This window comes from Ictidomys tridecemlineatus, chromosome 2, assembly GCF_052094955.1.
Source record: "Ictidomys tridecemlineatus isolate mIctTri1 chromosome 2, mIctTri1.hap1, whole genome shotgun sequence".
Lineage (NCBI taxonomy): Eukaryota > Metazoa > Chordata > Mammalia > Rodentia > Sciuridae > Ictidomys > Ictidomys tridecemlineatus.
In genome coordinates, this window is record NC_135478.1 from 74,344,107 (window position 1) to 74,360,655 (window position 16,549).

Here is a 16,549-nt window from a genome sequence, read left to right on the forward strand (position 1 = left end):
TTTGCGCGCGCTGCTCCCTCTGGCAATCATCTCAACAGGGAGGAGTAGTAGTTATCATGGGATTCATGGGATTAGAACTCTTGCTGTATTATGGGATTTGTTCGGAGTTCAAGCACCCTAATGGTTGTTGCCTGATGTCTGCCATCTTCTGACCTAACTGTGTAGTTCTGAATCCGACGCTGTCTGAAAATCACATGCATGTCTGGCTTCCAGAGCTCATGCTACAAAATAAATTTCCATGATAAATGGGTGTTTAAAAGCTGACTGGAGCCGGGCGCAGTGGCGCACGCCTCTCATCCCAGCGACTCAGAGGCTGAGGCAGGAGGATTGCAGGTTTGGGGTCAGCCTCAACAGAGTCTTTAAGCAACTTAATGAGGCCTGTCTCAAAAATAAATATAAAAAGAGCTGCGGGTGTTGTTCAATGGTAAACTACCCCTGGGTTCAATCTCCACTACAAAAAGAAAAAAATAAGGAAAAGTTGACTAGTTACTGAACTCCCCTGAGCTGGTTTGTTTGGAAAGTGAGGTTGTGTGTGGAGAACTACATGGTCTCCAGAGGCCCTTTAAAATTTTTATTTTTATTTTTTAGTTGTCAAAGGAACTTTGTTTCTATATATGTGGTGCTGAGAATTGATCCCAATGCTTCACACATGCTAGGCAAGTGCTCTACCACTGAGCCACAACACCAGATCTCCAGAGGCCCTTTCATAAAACCATGTAACTAGATTCAAAGAGGTCCTGGTTTTCCAGTTTTGAGAACCTATTTAATTCAGCTCCTTTTTACACAGACAAGGAAACTAAGACTCTTATACATATGAAAGGATTCAAACCTAGTGAGTTAGAATTAGAATTGAAACCCAGATTTCTTGACTCCCAGCCTAGTGCTCTTCACCGCGCTTTCCTAAAACAATTAGAACGTTCTCCTTTTTTAAATTTATGTTTTAAAATTAATCTTTATTTTAAATGTGTGACTTTTATCGTTTTGGGTGCAAAAAACCAGGTTGATTTTCATTATTTTATGTACTTTTAGGATGCTTCATTTCTCTTTTGGGTTGGTTGGAATCAAATTCATCCAAAGGTTAGCAGTGAGTGAGCAGAGCCAAACTGACTTTAGCCTTCTCTGATGACTAGTTTTCCTTTCTTGATGAAATTTCAAGGAGGGAGTTTGAGACAATTTCATTTTGGGGGGGGGGTAGGGAGTATCAGAGATTGAACTCAGGCGTACTTGACCACTGAGCCACATTCCCAGCCCTATTTTGTATTTTATTTAGAGACAGGGTCTCAGTTAGTTGTTTAGTGCCTTGGTGTTGCTGAGGCTGGCTTTGAACTCATGATCTGCCTGTCTCAGCCTCCTGAGCTGCTGGGATTACAAGTGTGCGCCACAGCGCCAGGCTCATTTCTTTCTGAAGATTTCCTTCAGTCAGATAAGGAAAGTTCAGAGCAAGAGCTTCCTGTGGTTGGCTGTGGGTATATTAAAGGGACCTTGATTTTAAGCAGCTGCTAAGACTTCCAATTCCATTTAATTCAAAATTGTTTTAGTCAGCTTTTTCACTGCTGTGATTAAAAGATCTGACCAGAACAATATTAGAGAAGAAAAGTTGAGGGTTCATAGTTTCCAAGATCTTAGTCCCTAGAAGGCCAGCTCCAATTCCTCCGAGCTGGATTTGAGGCAGAACATCTTGGCAGAAGAGCATGGCTGAGGGAACCAGCTTCCTGATCATAGGATGATCAGGAAGGAGAAAGCAGGACTTTATCCTTTCAAGGACAATAGGGGACAAAGCAGATTTCTCTCCTCCTCCTCCTTCATGCTGGGGATTGAATCCAGGGCCTTGTGTATGCAAGGCAAGCATTCTGTCAACTGAGCTATATCCCCTTCCTAGGGGGCAGATTTCTGCATCACAATATGATGTTCTTGATACACATATCCAAGTTAGTCATCTTTAATTCAGAACTAATATACTGGAGGCAGATGTTCCCATACTTTTGTTAATAGGTTTCATTGAGAAGGTCTCAGACCTAGGGGATAAACTTAGGTGAGTTGCTTTTTAGGCACCATAGTTTGCTCAGCTATGAACCTATATACTTCAAGGGTTTGAAGATCACTTGAGATAGTGATCTGTTAGTTGCTAAGGCTGGTCTAGAACTTGTGATCCTCCTGCCTCAGCCTCCTAAACCCAGGTTCTGTGAAAGTGCTTTTAGATTGTAAAGTTCCATTCAAATCCATTAACCACTTAGTTTTTTCTATCCTTACTGAACATCTCATGGGATATGCCTGGCCCTGGGGAGCCAAGGAAACAGAATTGATGTGGTTTCTATCCACAGAGAAGTTGTATATCTCTAGGGGAATCAGAAATAAATAGAGGGCTAGGGGTAAAATTCAGTGGTAGAGCACTTCCTTCGCATACCCAGGGCTCTGTGTTTGATCCCCAGCACCTGGAGGGAGTGTGACAGTGGGGGTGATTAGGTATGAGATATGAAATATCTTAGTAGTTTGGATTTGTTGAGGAAAAAAAGGTTCCTGGAGAAAGTGTCCACCAATTTGCCTCTTGAAGGACAAAGAGGTCATTAGAGTTACAGGCAATACAGGCTTTGGGAGGGAGCTGGTCATGGTAATGATATCTATAATCTCAGCTACTTGGGGAAAGCTACTGAACCTGAGATTCCTATCCCTAACCTGCTTAATGTTAACCACCTCATGGCTTTACTCTGATGATCAAAAGCATGGAAAATGTTGGGCATGATAGTGCAGCCCTATATTCCCAGCGACTTTGGAGGTTGACGCAGGAAGATTTCTAAGTTCGAGCAACTTAGTGAGACCCTGTCTCAAAAGAAAAATAAAAAGGATTGGGTCGTGGCTCAGTGGTAAAGCGTTTCTGGATTCAATCGCAATACGAAAAAAAAAAAAAAAAGAAAGTGCCTAGTACTGAGAAAGGCATACATTAGTCACTTCCTTTCAGTTCTGTACCTTGAAGAAAGCTGGGGGTGGGGGGTCACTTTTGTTCCCCATAGTAAACCTGTCAAACATTGTTGCTCCCACTTCGAGTAGGACGTCAGTGCAGCCGTTCGCGCCTGCGCCGTGGGCGCCATTTGTAGAAGCCGGACTGAGCAGCCGCTGCTGGAGTCTCTTGGCAACCATGTTGCCTGGCAACGGGAGCACGCCGACGGCTAGGGGGTGCCAGAAGACTGGAAGAGGTGAGGCAGGTGAGGGGCGGCTGTGGGTCAGCGGCGCGGGGACAGGGGGGCTCCCTGACCTACCCAGACCTGCCCACCCAGGACTGATGTCTCCACACCCTATCCTGCGTGTTTCTATAAATGACCGGACTCCAGTGTGTGCCCTCTAGAGGAGGGCAGGTCCCTGTCCCAATGCCTACAGTTTCCTGAGAGGGGAGCCCAGATCAGATATGGTTGTGTCATTCCCAGAGAGGCCCCTTTACCCTTGTCATGTGATGCCAGGTATCAGAGTTGGTTCAATTTTTACTGGGGAGATTCCTGACCATGTGACTAAATGCAATAACAATTATAACAATAGCCACAGGCTTGTAGGTGTCTGTTAATGGTTAATATGATAATGCTGGAAGGACAGGAAGGAGGTACTACTATTACTTCTTTTTTTGTAATTGCAGAAAGGCACAGATGGAGGAGAAAACTTATTAAGCACCACCCTGACCTGGGATTGCAGCCAGCCCTTAACCACTAAGCCACACTGCTAATAGTTGTTGAAAATGTGTGTGTGTGTGTGTGTGTGTGTGTGTGTGTGTAATAAAAATAACTCATCCTCTAACCTTAATTTTTTTTTGCAGATGTATTGTAAACATGTGAATATGGGTCCTTGACAGGTGAATGAGCTAGACCTGGATTTGGACAATGGCTTCTAGCTGTACCAATTCTGCGACCTCCAAGCTCCTTGGCTTTTCTCTTAATTTCCTCATTTGTAAAATGTAGATAATACAAGTCTTCTCCTTATGGGGTGGTTGAGTTAGGTACTAGTTATTGCTGGCATCAGATAATCACTAAATAGAGAGACCATCTTGGTGTTTGCTTGTTTGGTTTGTTTTGTCCCTTCAGTGCCTGTGAGTGAGAACCGAGCTTATGAACCGTCAGAGTGTTTTCCTCTGTTGTTAAATGAATTGCATGCGACAACTCTGAGGTTTGCAATTTGGACTGTTATTTTACCTTCACTGTGACAAATCTCTTCATTGCTCTTAGCCTCAGTTTGCTTATCTGTAAAATGCAATATAGCCATCCACCTGCCCTCACAATTTTGATGATCAGATGAAAAGTAGTCTTTAAATCACAATAGTAATAACACAGCTTTTTGGGTTTTTTAAATCAGTGGTCTCTGCAGAACTTCATTTTGAAAGTCCTTTGCATGTGGAAAGATGGCTCATGCCCGGATCTCCAAGTATCTTCCTCCCGACATCAACCCCACCAAGGCTGCCATTGCTTATGGTTGTAGGGCTCTGCCCAAGCTGAATGAGGAGCTAAATTCAGAAGACCTGCTGACAAGGCAGAAAGCCCTCATGGCCCTCTGTGATCTCATGCATGACCCTGAGTATGTCTACGAGGCCATCAACCTAGGTGAGATTTTCACAGCCCAAGTGACCATGACTGGGATCTTGGCATAGCTCAGACACTGTTTGGAGCTTCAGTAATAAGGGTTGCTATTTAATGAGCCTCACTTGGGGCCAGCAGTACCTCAAGTGTTGTGCCTGAGTTATCTTAGTTCTCATAGTGGCACTTTTAAGAGAGGATATGTTCTGAATCTACAGACAAGAAAACTGAGGTTCAAAGAAAGGGTGTGAGTCTGGGATTGCCTAATCAATAAGTTAATCAGGGTTTTTTTTTTTTGTACTGGGGATTGAACCCAGAGACACTTTACCACTGAGTTACATCCCTAGATCTTTGTATTTTTTTAAATTTATTTTTGAGACAGGGACTAAGTTGCTTAGAGCCTTGCTGATTTGCTGAGGCTGGCCTAGAACTTGTTATTCTCCTGCTTCAGCCTCCTGAATCACTGATTACAGTCATGTGCAGAGTTTTTATTTGCTGAATCTGGTATCCTTAGATATATCCCATTCAAGGTCATGTGACTAGTTTGGGACAGGGTTGTAATTTTATCTCACACCTCTCCTGGGGTCAAAGAAATGGCAAAGGTCTTTTACTTAACACCATGGATGATTTTGATAGAAGGCACTGGTAGGAAGTATACAAGGAAAATTGAGAAGTGTTAGATGAGATGATCTCTGGGTGTGAGCCCTTTCAGTGACTCTTAAATGCTGTGTAACTGACATGATTCTTTAACACCCAAAGCAGTGGAAACGCTAGTCATTCTTGTTGTCCAACATTTTCTCACAAGTTGACTTCTGGGTTAATTAATTTCTAGTAATGGCAAATGTTCAAAGATTTTTCTATCTCACAGGCTTCCTGGAGAGCCTGAAATCTTTGCTGAAGGATGATGATGACGTGGTTCGAATAAAGACCACCGAGGTGCTCTACATCATGGCGACTCATAACGTGGGCAGGTGGGCAGCTGTCTCTTAGACCAATGCCTTATTTGGAAGACACACTCATCTCTGGATGGATGTTCTTGACTGACCTTAGTGTTCTTAAATTTTTTTCTGTAGCACTGGTCTTTGGTGGGACTTCTGTTTGACCAGAACAAACCTTTGTGTGGGGGTGATTTTTGGTTCCTTTTGTGAGGGCCTAATGGGGACCTCTGTTCCAGACTAATTTTTATGTTAGCGTCTAGCTATGAACTTCCCACTTTGAAGGTAAAAATTTAGTTCAGATCCCACATCTGCAACAATTTTGTCTTTTCTTTGATTTTTATGGGAAGCAAATTTCCCTGTCCCAGATCCCCATAGGGTCTGTGGCTCTAATTCCTGTTCCTGTGCAGGTGATAAAATACCAGCTTCAAAGCATACATCTGTTTTGGATTGGTGATCTTACTTCTTGCCCAGAATGCTAAGTTCTTGGTTTCTGGCACCTAGAAATGTCCCTTTCCTGTGTACAGATTTGCATTTTACATTTAAAACATATTTTACTACCACTAACCCTTGGGCTCTGTCACTCTCCAAGCTCTCAGACTGCTGGGATCCTCCTGAGTACCTGCTTCAACCTGATCCTGCAGCCCTGGGCTAATTGGGTACTATGAATGGGGAGTGATGGTGATGATGTGGGGACATGGGGGGAGATAGAGGCAGGGGAAGGTAGTGCAGTTGGCATTCTAAATCACACACTGCAACAGGTAGTAGATCAGTGCTGTGGTCAGAGCAGTGGAGTGAGGCCGTGGGCTCTGGTGTGTCAGGATGGGGGGCACACTCTTATCTGTGACCTTTTGATCCAAGTCTCAATTTGCCTATCTGAAATTACCTCAGAATGGTTCTTTAAAACTTTAGACAGGGCCAGGTGTGCTAGTGTGTGCCTGTGCTGAGGTAGGAGGATCACTTGAGCCCACAAGTTCAAGCCCAGCCTGGGTAACACAGCAAGATCCTGACTCAAACCAAACAAGAACAACCAATCAACAAACAAAAACAATTTTAGGGGTACAGGATCAGGTTGAAGCAGGTACTTAGGAGGACCCCAGGGATCTGAGAGCTTGGAGAGTGACAGGGCCCAGGAGTCAAGTGTCTCTCATTTTTCTTGTTGTTTTTCCTTTTTTTTTTTCCTGGACTTGATATGGACATTAGGTTATAGTTTTTAGGGAGGGACAATGGATGCTGAGGAGAGATGATCAAATAGAAGTAAATGCCTAGGGAAGGTTATAGTAAATTATTTAGTGGCACTAGGATAACCTGCACTGGGGAGTCCTGGCTGTGCCCACATTAACAATATGAGAGGATATGGTGAAAAATCTGGCCTTCGCACAGAACATATTCAGTGTTCTCAGCCATTCCTCACACCACCATTGTGAGGCAAGTTGGGTACTGGGGGAGACCAGAGAGAGGACATACTACTGTGTGCCCAGGGTCTAGGAGTCCAAACTCCAACCTCTTACCAGCATACTTCATTGGACAAGGAAGACAAAGGGCCAAAAACAGATATGGGTGATTTCTAAATTTCCCCCAAGTTCAGCAGTAATCTTACAACTAAAGCCAACAGCTTTTGGAGCCCATTCAAATCCTGTGTAACTGCCCTGAACTGCCTGTGTTGAAACCTTTTTGCCCTCTTGTTATACAGGTAGTGATGGAAGGGGTGATGAGGATAGCAGCTCAGGCTGGGCATCTTGACACCTTGGGAAGTCAATTTACATGATATTTTCATGAACATGAGAGTTTCCTAGATGGTCTAATCTTTCCTCTAGCTTGTGTGCTAGTGAGAGGGGTAACATAACTCTACAGACAACATAACTGGCTTTATTATTATTTTTATTTTTTGAGTGATCGAGATTAAACCCAGGGCCTCATGCATGCTTAGGACATGCTTTGCCACTGAAATAGACCCCAAAATCTTTTTATTTTATTTTTAAAAATGAGATAGGGTATCATTGTTTCCTAGGCTGGTCCTGAACTCCTTGGCTCAAACCATCCTTTTGCCTTAGACTCCTGAGAAGTTGGGACTACCGTTCTGCACCACCCAGCTTTCAAGCATGAATGACATAGAGTGGCTCACAGGGCACTGATTGACGAGAACCCAATGGTCAGTGAAGTCCCCTGCAACTTGTGTGTTCCACTATGATCTTTTCTTCCAGAACAATTCAAAACATTCCATAAATACATGACCAGTGAAACTCCACATCAAGTACAACCACAAGAATAGGATCCTAATTAGAATAAGTTATACTCCATGTATGTATAATGTATCAAAATACACTCTACTGTCATGTATATCTAAAAAGAACAATAACAACAACAAACATTTCATTAAGGTTAATGCCATTGTAGCATAATTAGTTGCGTATGTCCTATATTCTGGGAACTTAGCTGAGGGCTTCACACATGACTTCTCATTTATCTCTGAATTCTGCTCTGACAGATGTGACTTCAGCAGTCCTCTTTACAAGTTCAGTTGGATTCAATAATCAGTTGGTTGCTTTAAAGAAATGGTGAAAGCTGGGTGGCAGTGGCACATACCTGTAGTCCCAGCAGTTCGGAAGGCTGAGGCAGGAGGATCACGAGTTCAAAGCCAGCTTTAGCAAAAGCAAAGCTTGCTAAGCAACTCAGTGCAATCCTGTCTCTAAATAAAATACAAAATAGGACTTGGGATGTGACTCAGTGATCAAGTACCCTAAAAAAATTATTTTAGATTACCATTTTGTTGGGCAATCCCTAGTACCAACAAAACAAAACAAAAACAAAAACAAAAAATAAGAAACCTCCCAAAAACACAACCAAACAAAAAAAGTGATGGAGGGGTGATGAGGATAGCAGGGGATCCAAGAAAGAAATGGTATATTTTCTTTAAGTGATCATTTTAACCCAAAACACAAATGATAAGGCATTGCTAATCCCCATATGGGACCTAGGCCTTTCTAGACTATGGATCCACTGGATGGTATTTCCTTGTCAACTTTTTTTCTTTAACCACACACCTGATTTGCAACTATGGTTTTATTAAAGCAGAGCAAGAACTGAAAAACATCGGTGAAATAATCTGTGTGCAAAAAACATTCTAGAATCTTTTACAAGTATCTCACTTCTTTTTTTTTTTTTTAGACTTTTGAGTCTTTGCAAAACATTCAAACTTTTTTTTTTCATAAGGAAATTTTAAAAAGTCTTCTCACCTAGTTGGCTTACCTAATATATATAATCCTATTCATAATTATAATTACCCTATTCATAATTATAAAAACAAGCATAACAGGTACCCCTAGGTCTGGAGGTAAGCAGCTGGCCTCTGGCAAGCTCACAACTCAACTAGGGGAAGATAAGTGGGAGAAGTTGGGCAGGTGGGCTTATGGAGCTCAATTGAGAGCCAGTGAGCTCAGCCCTGCAGTTCAGGCAAGGTAGGTGCTTTGCCTGAACCCCTCTGCTGACCCATCCTCATTTTACAGACCTTGGGATTGATTGAGGGCCAGAAGAGTGAAAATAAGAATACAGGGGCACAAAGAGCTGGAGTCTAAATCATGGCTAGGAAGGAGCAGAGCTATGTGATTCTTGTCACCACATCAACTACTGCTCTGCTCTCATGGCTTCTGGGGATTCCAGAATGTGGTGTTTACTTCTGGCCTTGTCTGCCCTATCTATCATGAATTCAGACTCCCACAGGGGCCTGACCTCTTATTTGATCCTCTCCAGGCATGATATTAGTTATGTCTAAATCCACTTTTTCTTCCCAGAAATAGCTTTTTAGAGAATGATATCATCCTTGCCCTGTCCTTCCTGATGGATGACCCCTACGCACTGTGCCGGCAGAACCTGCACCAGGCATTCAAGTACCTGGCCCAGCTACCTTCAGGTAGGCTTGCCCCACAAGCAGATCTGGTAGATTTTCCTGTGGCCCCTGGACTTCCTCACCAGGTCACATACATGCCAGAATGCAGATCACAGTCCACAGTATATTAAAATTTTTTTTTAGATTACCATTTTGCTGGGCATGATGGTACATGCCTATAATCCCAGCTGCTTGGGAGGTCAAGTTAAGAGGCTCACCTGAACCCAGGAGTTTAAGACCAGCCTGGATAACAGACCCACATCTCAACAATTTTAGCAACAGCAACAAAAAAGTTACCTTTTTATTAAAATATAACATGTACTTTTAAAAGCACACATACGGGCAGTAGTTCATAGCTTAAAGATAGAGTACATACTTAGCAAATACAAGGCCTTGTGTTCAATCCCCAGCATCCTTCACCTAAAAAAAGCAATAACTACAACAACAACAAAAGCAAAATCATATATGTGAATATTTGTTTAAATTGCACTAAATGACTATGCCATGTGACAACTACCCAAGTCAAGAAATACATAGCATATTTCAGTACTCCAAGACTTCCCATAAACACCATACAGGGTTCTACCTCACATCCAAAGAGAAACAATATATTTAATTTATAAGGCCATAGCTTAGTTCATTTTTTTTTTCAGTGATGGGTATTGAACACAGGTCCTTACACATGGTAATCATGTGCTATACCCCCAACCCTGTTCATGTCTTTTTAAAAACTTAAAAAGAAACATAATGGAAATAGAAACATACAGATTATAATATTTTGCTTCTTTTACTCAATGTTTTGTTTCTGAGATTCATGTATGTTATATATTACTGATTTCTGCTGTTTTAGTGCTAGGGTTTGGTATACACATTATATATATATAATGAGAGTGAACTGCAGTTTATCCATTCTGCTGCTGAGGGACATTTGAGTTGTTTTTACTTATGGCTACCAAGAACAAAGGGGTATAGACACGCTTATATATGTCTTCTGGTGGGCACATATGTACATTTCTTTTGAGACATATGTAGGAGTAGAGTTGGCTGGCATAAGATAAATTCATGTTCAGCTTTAGATGGTACTACCAAATGATTTTCTAAAATAGTTGCACCAATTTTCACTCCCAGTAGCAGTATTTGAGAGTTCCAGGTATTCTACATTCTAATCAACATTTGGCCTTTTATTTTTATTTTAGCTAGTTTGGTGTGTGTGTGTGTGTGTGTGTGTGTGTGTGTGTGTGTGTGTGTGTGTGTACGTGTATATAGTATCTTGTTTTTATTTTATTTTTTAAACTTTTACTTTTTTAATATATATCTTTATTTTTTTAATGTGGTGCTGAGAATCGAACCCAGTGCCTCATGCATGCTAGGTGAGCGTGCTACCACTTGAGCCACATCCCCAGCCCCAATTGTTTTTATTTTAATATGTATTTCCTTGGTAATTAAAGGGGAGCCCATTTATTTATTTTTTCTGAGATGGGGGTCTCATTATGTTCCCAGCCTGACCCCGAATTCATAGGCTCAGGTGATCCTCCTGCCTCTCAGCCTCCTGAGTAGCTGGGATCACAGGTGCAGGCTACCATGCATGACTGGAGGCCCTTTAAAAGTTCTCTTTTATGAAATTTCACAGCAGGTTTTTAGGAATAAAGAAGGCCTGCCCCAAAGGCAATGTTGTACACACTCACTGTGGGCCCCTCCAACCCTGCTCCTGCTAATTAGATGGGGAATCTAGGGTAACAATCACATGCCAACCACAGCTAGAGGGTTGACACTCATCAGGTTGACATCCACCTTGTTGCATGAGCATTTTTAAATGAAGTGCTCATTCCAAGAGTTGGGACAGTAGGCCTTGAAGTGGTATCTTAGGTAAAGGTAGACAAGTCAATGTTATAGTACAGAAGTCAGATGAATCTGGTTTCCCTTCCCTTCATTCCTACAAGTTATTTCCTCACATATAAAGTGAGGACAAAGTGAGATCAAAGTGAGAAAACACTGGCTAAGTGTACAGTCTGGCACCCTGCTGGATGGAAGAAGTATAAGCATTCAGGGACTGTGAGACCTCCCTGAATTAAGGCCCAGAGACAAATGGCTATGGGATCAGGTGCAGAGAGACAAGCCCAGCAGAGCAGTGCCCATGAGGATTGCTGCCTGTTCCTGAGGCACATCTTCCTCCAGCTGAACTGGGCTAGATGTTGGGCAGCATGCAAAGGTAAACAACAAGTGGTATTTTTAAAATGACCACTATAGGGGCTGGTAGTATAGCTCAGTGGAGGAATGACTGCCTACCACGTGGACACACTGGGTTCAATCCTCAGCACTGGTTCAAATAAATAAATAAAGTAAAGGTATCATGTCCATTTACATTTTTTTTAAAAAAAGACAATTATATCCCTGGTCCTCTCCCAAGCCACCAAGATCAGTCTCTAGGGATCACCTCTACACAGTTTTTTTTTCCTATATGGTAGTGGGGATTGAACCCATGGCCTCCCACATGCCAGGCAAGCACTCTACCACTGAGCTACACATCTGTTCCACACACATATATTTTTAAATGCACCCTTGGCTGTTTCTCACATGTGTTGAGAGCCTTGAGGTATCTGGTGTCTTCATAGAGGACCAGTACCAGTGCTGAACTAAACTTGTGCCCTGTGCTCACCATGCTAAAACTCAAAGAGTGAGGCAGGACCTGGTCACCTCTCATTCCTAGTGTGTGGGAAGCCTCTTAAAATTAGTGTTACCTATTTAAAACATTTGAGAAACAGAGATAATAATAATGAAGGCTGAATACCACCATTCAGCTTTGCCAAATTGTAACATTCTACAATATTTCATTTTTGTTTGAAAAAAGTCATATATAAAATCCAAGTACCTTGTGAATCTTTTCCCACTCTTCCTCCCATCCTCCCTTGAACACTAATAAACTTTGTGACTAGATCCTCAATAAATCTTTATGTTTTATCACAAATATAAATTATATTATATATATATAATATGTAATTTTGCTTTGTATGTCTTAACATGTCTTAACAGATCTTGTTGTATATATCCATATGCTACTTAAAATACCTTTTAAAACACTGCTTTTTTAAAAATATGGGTACTAGGGATTGAATTCAGGGGTAGTTGGCCACTGAGCCACATTCCTAGCCCTATTTTATTTTTCAAAAATATTTATTTTTTGGTGTAGATGGACACAACACAATGCATTTTATTTTTATGTGGTGCTGAGGATCGAACCCGGGTCTCGCCTGTGCTAGGCGAGTGCTCTACCGCTGAGCCACAATCCCAGCCCCCTAGCCCTATTTTATATTTTATTTAGAGACAGGGCCTCACTGAGTTGCTTAGTGCCTCACCATTGCTGAGCCTGGCTTTGAACTCAAGGATCCTCCTGTCTTAGCCTCCCCAGGCATGTGCCACCATGCCCAGCTTAAAACACTGCTTTTTAAAAGGTATTTATTTTTAAGTAGCATGGATAAATATTGAGATTGTCCATGTCATATCATGGGCTGTATTTCATTTATTTCTACAGCTTCATGTTTTCAAAGCATTTGACTGAACCATGATATTTTTCTTTTTTTTTTGTTCTTTTGAGATATACATGACAGTAGAGTGTATTTTGACATATTATCCACAGCCATAAATTATGCCATGATATGTTTCTATGTTGAAACAACTTATTTGTTGAATTGTTGGCTCCATAGTTTTCACTTGTTTCTCTGTTGGGTGTTTTGGCTCCTGTGCTGCAGAAGGAATGACAGTGAGAGTTCCAGCTCTGGTTTTCCTGGTACACTCAAGGGAGAATCCCTTGGGTCCTCTCCTGAGGAGGGCGATCACACATCCTTGTTAGCATCCCAGTGGGTAGCTCTGGTGTTTCATTGTTATGTTGCTTTGTTGATCCCTGTGATCAGTGAAAAGGATCAAAAAAAGTTTCCCCTCTGGCAACCCTCTGCCTAGAGCCTCTGGGGATCCAGGGTACCTCAGAGTTCTTTTTTTATTTCTTAAATATTTTTTTTTGTATTTGTAGATGGACAGAATGTCTTTATTTTGTTTGTTTATTTTTATGTGGTGCTAAGGATCGAACCTAGTGCCTCATGCCAGCTAGGCAAGCGCTCTGGCACTAAGCTACAGCCCCAGCCCCTTTTTCTATTTCTTATTGATTCCAGGAAGTGTTCTTTGTTTATCTCAGATTTCAAGCCATTGTTGGTTACCTACATTGCAAATATCATTTCCCAAGATGTTTGTGTGACTTCTTACTATTTATTTGTTGAATCATTGGCTCCATAGTTTTCATTTGAATAATGTAATCAGTTTCATCAATCTTTTCTTTTGCATTTTTTTGGGGGGGGTAGGGTTGTGTGTTGAATAAGAGAATTCTTTACCCTGAACTTTGAAGATATTTTGCTGTATCTTCTGCTGAAACCTTTAAGTTTTGCTTTTCATATTTAGTCTGTGAAGATACTTGGAAAGGAGTTCTATCTGTCTGTTTTTAGTGCTTGACAATCTAACACTGCCTGGATCCCAAAAGCTCTTTGGTTATCTGAGTTCTAAATGATGTTGCATGCCTGAAATTAGGAGGCTGAGGCAGGAGGATCACAAGTTCAAGGCCAGCCTTGGCAACTTAGCAAGACCCTGTCTCAAAATTAAAAAAAAAAAAAAAAAGGCCTGGGGATGTACAATGCCCTGGGTTCAGTCCCAAGTGTCTAAAAAACCATAACCAAACCAAACCCAACCAAAACAGAAGCCTTGGCCCTTTGTCATAGGATTTTCTGGGTGCTGTTCATCATTTGTGAAGGGCCCAGAAGGGAGGCCTGGGCCTCTGGTGGAGGGATGGTTGGGGCTGGGAGGATGGCTGTACAGATGGATGGAGATAGGCAGGTAGTGTGATAGGCACCCCTGGACATCCATCCTGGAGGAATTTTTGAGTACTGTGGCTTCTGGGTTGGTCAGTGTGGCTTTGCCCGAAGTGATGCCCTTGTTGGGCTTACAGTTGGGGATATTTAGGTAAGGCATGGGCTTTTATTTTCTTGATGGCTTTACTCTTATCAGCATGTGACCTTGGGCAGTAGTGTAGCCCATGGAAGCTTGAGTTTTGTCACCTGTATAGTTTAGCTGACATAGTCTGAACATAGGACTCAGCATGTTCTCAGCATATGCTGTGGTCATTACTATGGGTTTCCTATCCATAGCCACACTTGAAGGAAGATGCTTTTTTTAAAAAATCATGGTTCCCTTGACACCTGAGAGAGTACCTGGTTTGTGGTTAGCAGTCGATAAATACTGTTCAGCAGGTTTTATATTATATTTTAAAGGATCATTCATTGTTTTCTGGCTATAATTCACTTATACAATTGATTATTCATGCAATAAATATGTATTGAACCATTGTCTTGTTCCCGTGACTGTGCCTTCAGTTTCCTCCCCTATAATTCGGAATTTCTGTGAGAGAATGTTTGTAAGGTCTTCCCTCTAATTCTGCGTGATGGTCTGATTTGCTATGTGATTTCCCAGAGTGACCAGCAGGTGGCACCCTAGGACTGAAAACTGTTCCTACAGGGCCCTTGCCCATTCCTTGGAGACCTACTTTTGATGCCCCAAGATAGTGCTGTGTTAGGAGGGGAGAGCCCAGGACCGTCCAGGCAAAGGCCATGCAGAGGCTTCCAACCCAGGCTTCCCATTATATCCTGAGTGATCACCAAGGATTTTTCTGTTTTCACCCACTACTCTTCCTATCCCACCCCTGCTCCTGCTAACCCCCTGCGAAAACAGGTCTCATTTTGTGGTCAGGCATTCTGGGGAGAGAGTTCTGGTGCTTAAATTGAGGATTCTTTCCTAAATAGATTTTGGGATACAGATGGACACCCCAGGGTCCCTTGGAAGTTTTCCACTACCAGTCCTAGGTGCATTGATTGACCAGGCACACCTGTGAATCTGGCCTGGTTCTTCCTTCTGTTACCCCATCCTTGTGCCAGGCTCTGAGATGCTGGTTTAGCTTTTGAGGCAGTGTGGTGGGATCTGATGTGTCCCTGATCCCAGTATGTGCAGCCTGGGCTTGGGTCAGGCCTTGGGAGTGAAGGTAGGTACCCTTCCTAACCCAGAGGAAAGTACTAGTTCTCCATAGGAGGGACCCTGCCTAAGGAAACTGGCTTCCTGGCTCCAGAAGTGAGCAAGTCTCAGGAGCCTTGGAGAGGCAGGGAACAGATGAGGAGATGTCTGGATGTAGTTTTGATCCCAGGCATTTTGAGGGGTAGGGGACATCCTTAGAGTCATAGCAGTTAGAGGGAAATCCGGGGGTGGTTGTGTCCATGAAGAACTTAAGTTCTGGGAGCAGGCTGCTTCTCCATGCAGGACTGCTGGAGGAGAAAAGTGGGTATGCCCTCCCTTCAGCAGTGTGCCTCAGCCCCAGGCAGGGAATCCTTCTCTCTCCTTAGCAGCTTCCCAGACACCCAGACATCCAGAGCAAACCCTATTCCTCCTGGCCCTGACACCATAGTGCAGAGGGAGAAGGAGCTGCCTCAGAAGGGCAGGCCCTTTCTTTCCTTGCCTGCCCTCAGGACAGGGTGCATCAGGGGCCCAGGCACATGCTTGGCCTGACAGTCATTGGTGAGCTGTTGCTCCTTTCCCCAGTCTTAGTGGGGATAATGCACACCAACAGGGACACTCTGCTTGCTTGGTTCCCAACTTGCTATACCTGTTAGATGCCTCTTCCCCTCTTTCCTCCCCTTTACCTGACCATGTCAAGCCTGGCAAGGGTCATAGAATCTATCTTCACCATCTCTGTTGGGTAAGGTGGCATTTTCCTTGAGGCTTTCATAATATTCCCAAGTAGTTTGAGACAAACTGTTACAAATGGAATTACTAGAGGGATCAGATCCTCCCCAGAGCATGTCTGGGCTGCATTAGCTGGCACTTGCTGATTTGGGACCTGCCTCAGCATTGAGGACCCTTGCCAGGCTCCTTTCAGTGAGATGATATCCCCAAGGTGTCATCTAGCCTCAGTATGGCCCCCTCCTCCTCATGGTGCTATGTAACCTTCCCTGGTACTTGCCCCTCTGCCAGCTGGGCCCATACTCCTATGCCCATTTGTCATGGATGGTTGGCATTGTCCAGGGCTTGGCAGGAACTCTGGGGAGTGTGGACAGATGGAGTGCAGCCACTTGGGCCCTAGGCCTGACTGCGTC

General features: G+C 43.0%; 1 protein-coding gene across 3 annotated transcripts in view; it reads left to right on the top strand.

The window, feature by feature from the left end:
- Positions 1 to 2,932: 2,932 nt before the first annotated feature.
- The window catches only part of Rsph14 (radial spoke head 14 homolog), a 91,337-nt gene continuing 77,720 nt past the window's right edge, over positions 2,933 to 16,549 (top strand). Inside the window, exons 1-4 of one of the 3 annotated variants that reach the window (XM_078038905.1) lie at positions 2,933 to 3,191; positions 4,333 to 4,577; positions 5,419 to 5,521; positions 9,277 to 9,395. In XM_078038905.1, the coding sequence (XP_077895031.1) occupies positions 4,379 to 4,577; positions 5,419 to 5,521; positions 9,277 to 9,395 (421 nt within the window). In that variant the 5' untranslated portion in view covers positions 2,933 to 3,191; positions 4,333 to 4,378. Of the gene's footprint in view, positions 3,192 to 3,809; positions 4,578 to 5,418; positions 5,522 to 9,276; positions 9,396 to 16,549 lie in introns of those variants that run through there. The other 2 variants (XM_005334444.5, XM_040289345.2) reach the window with 2 other exon arrangements.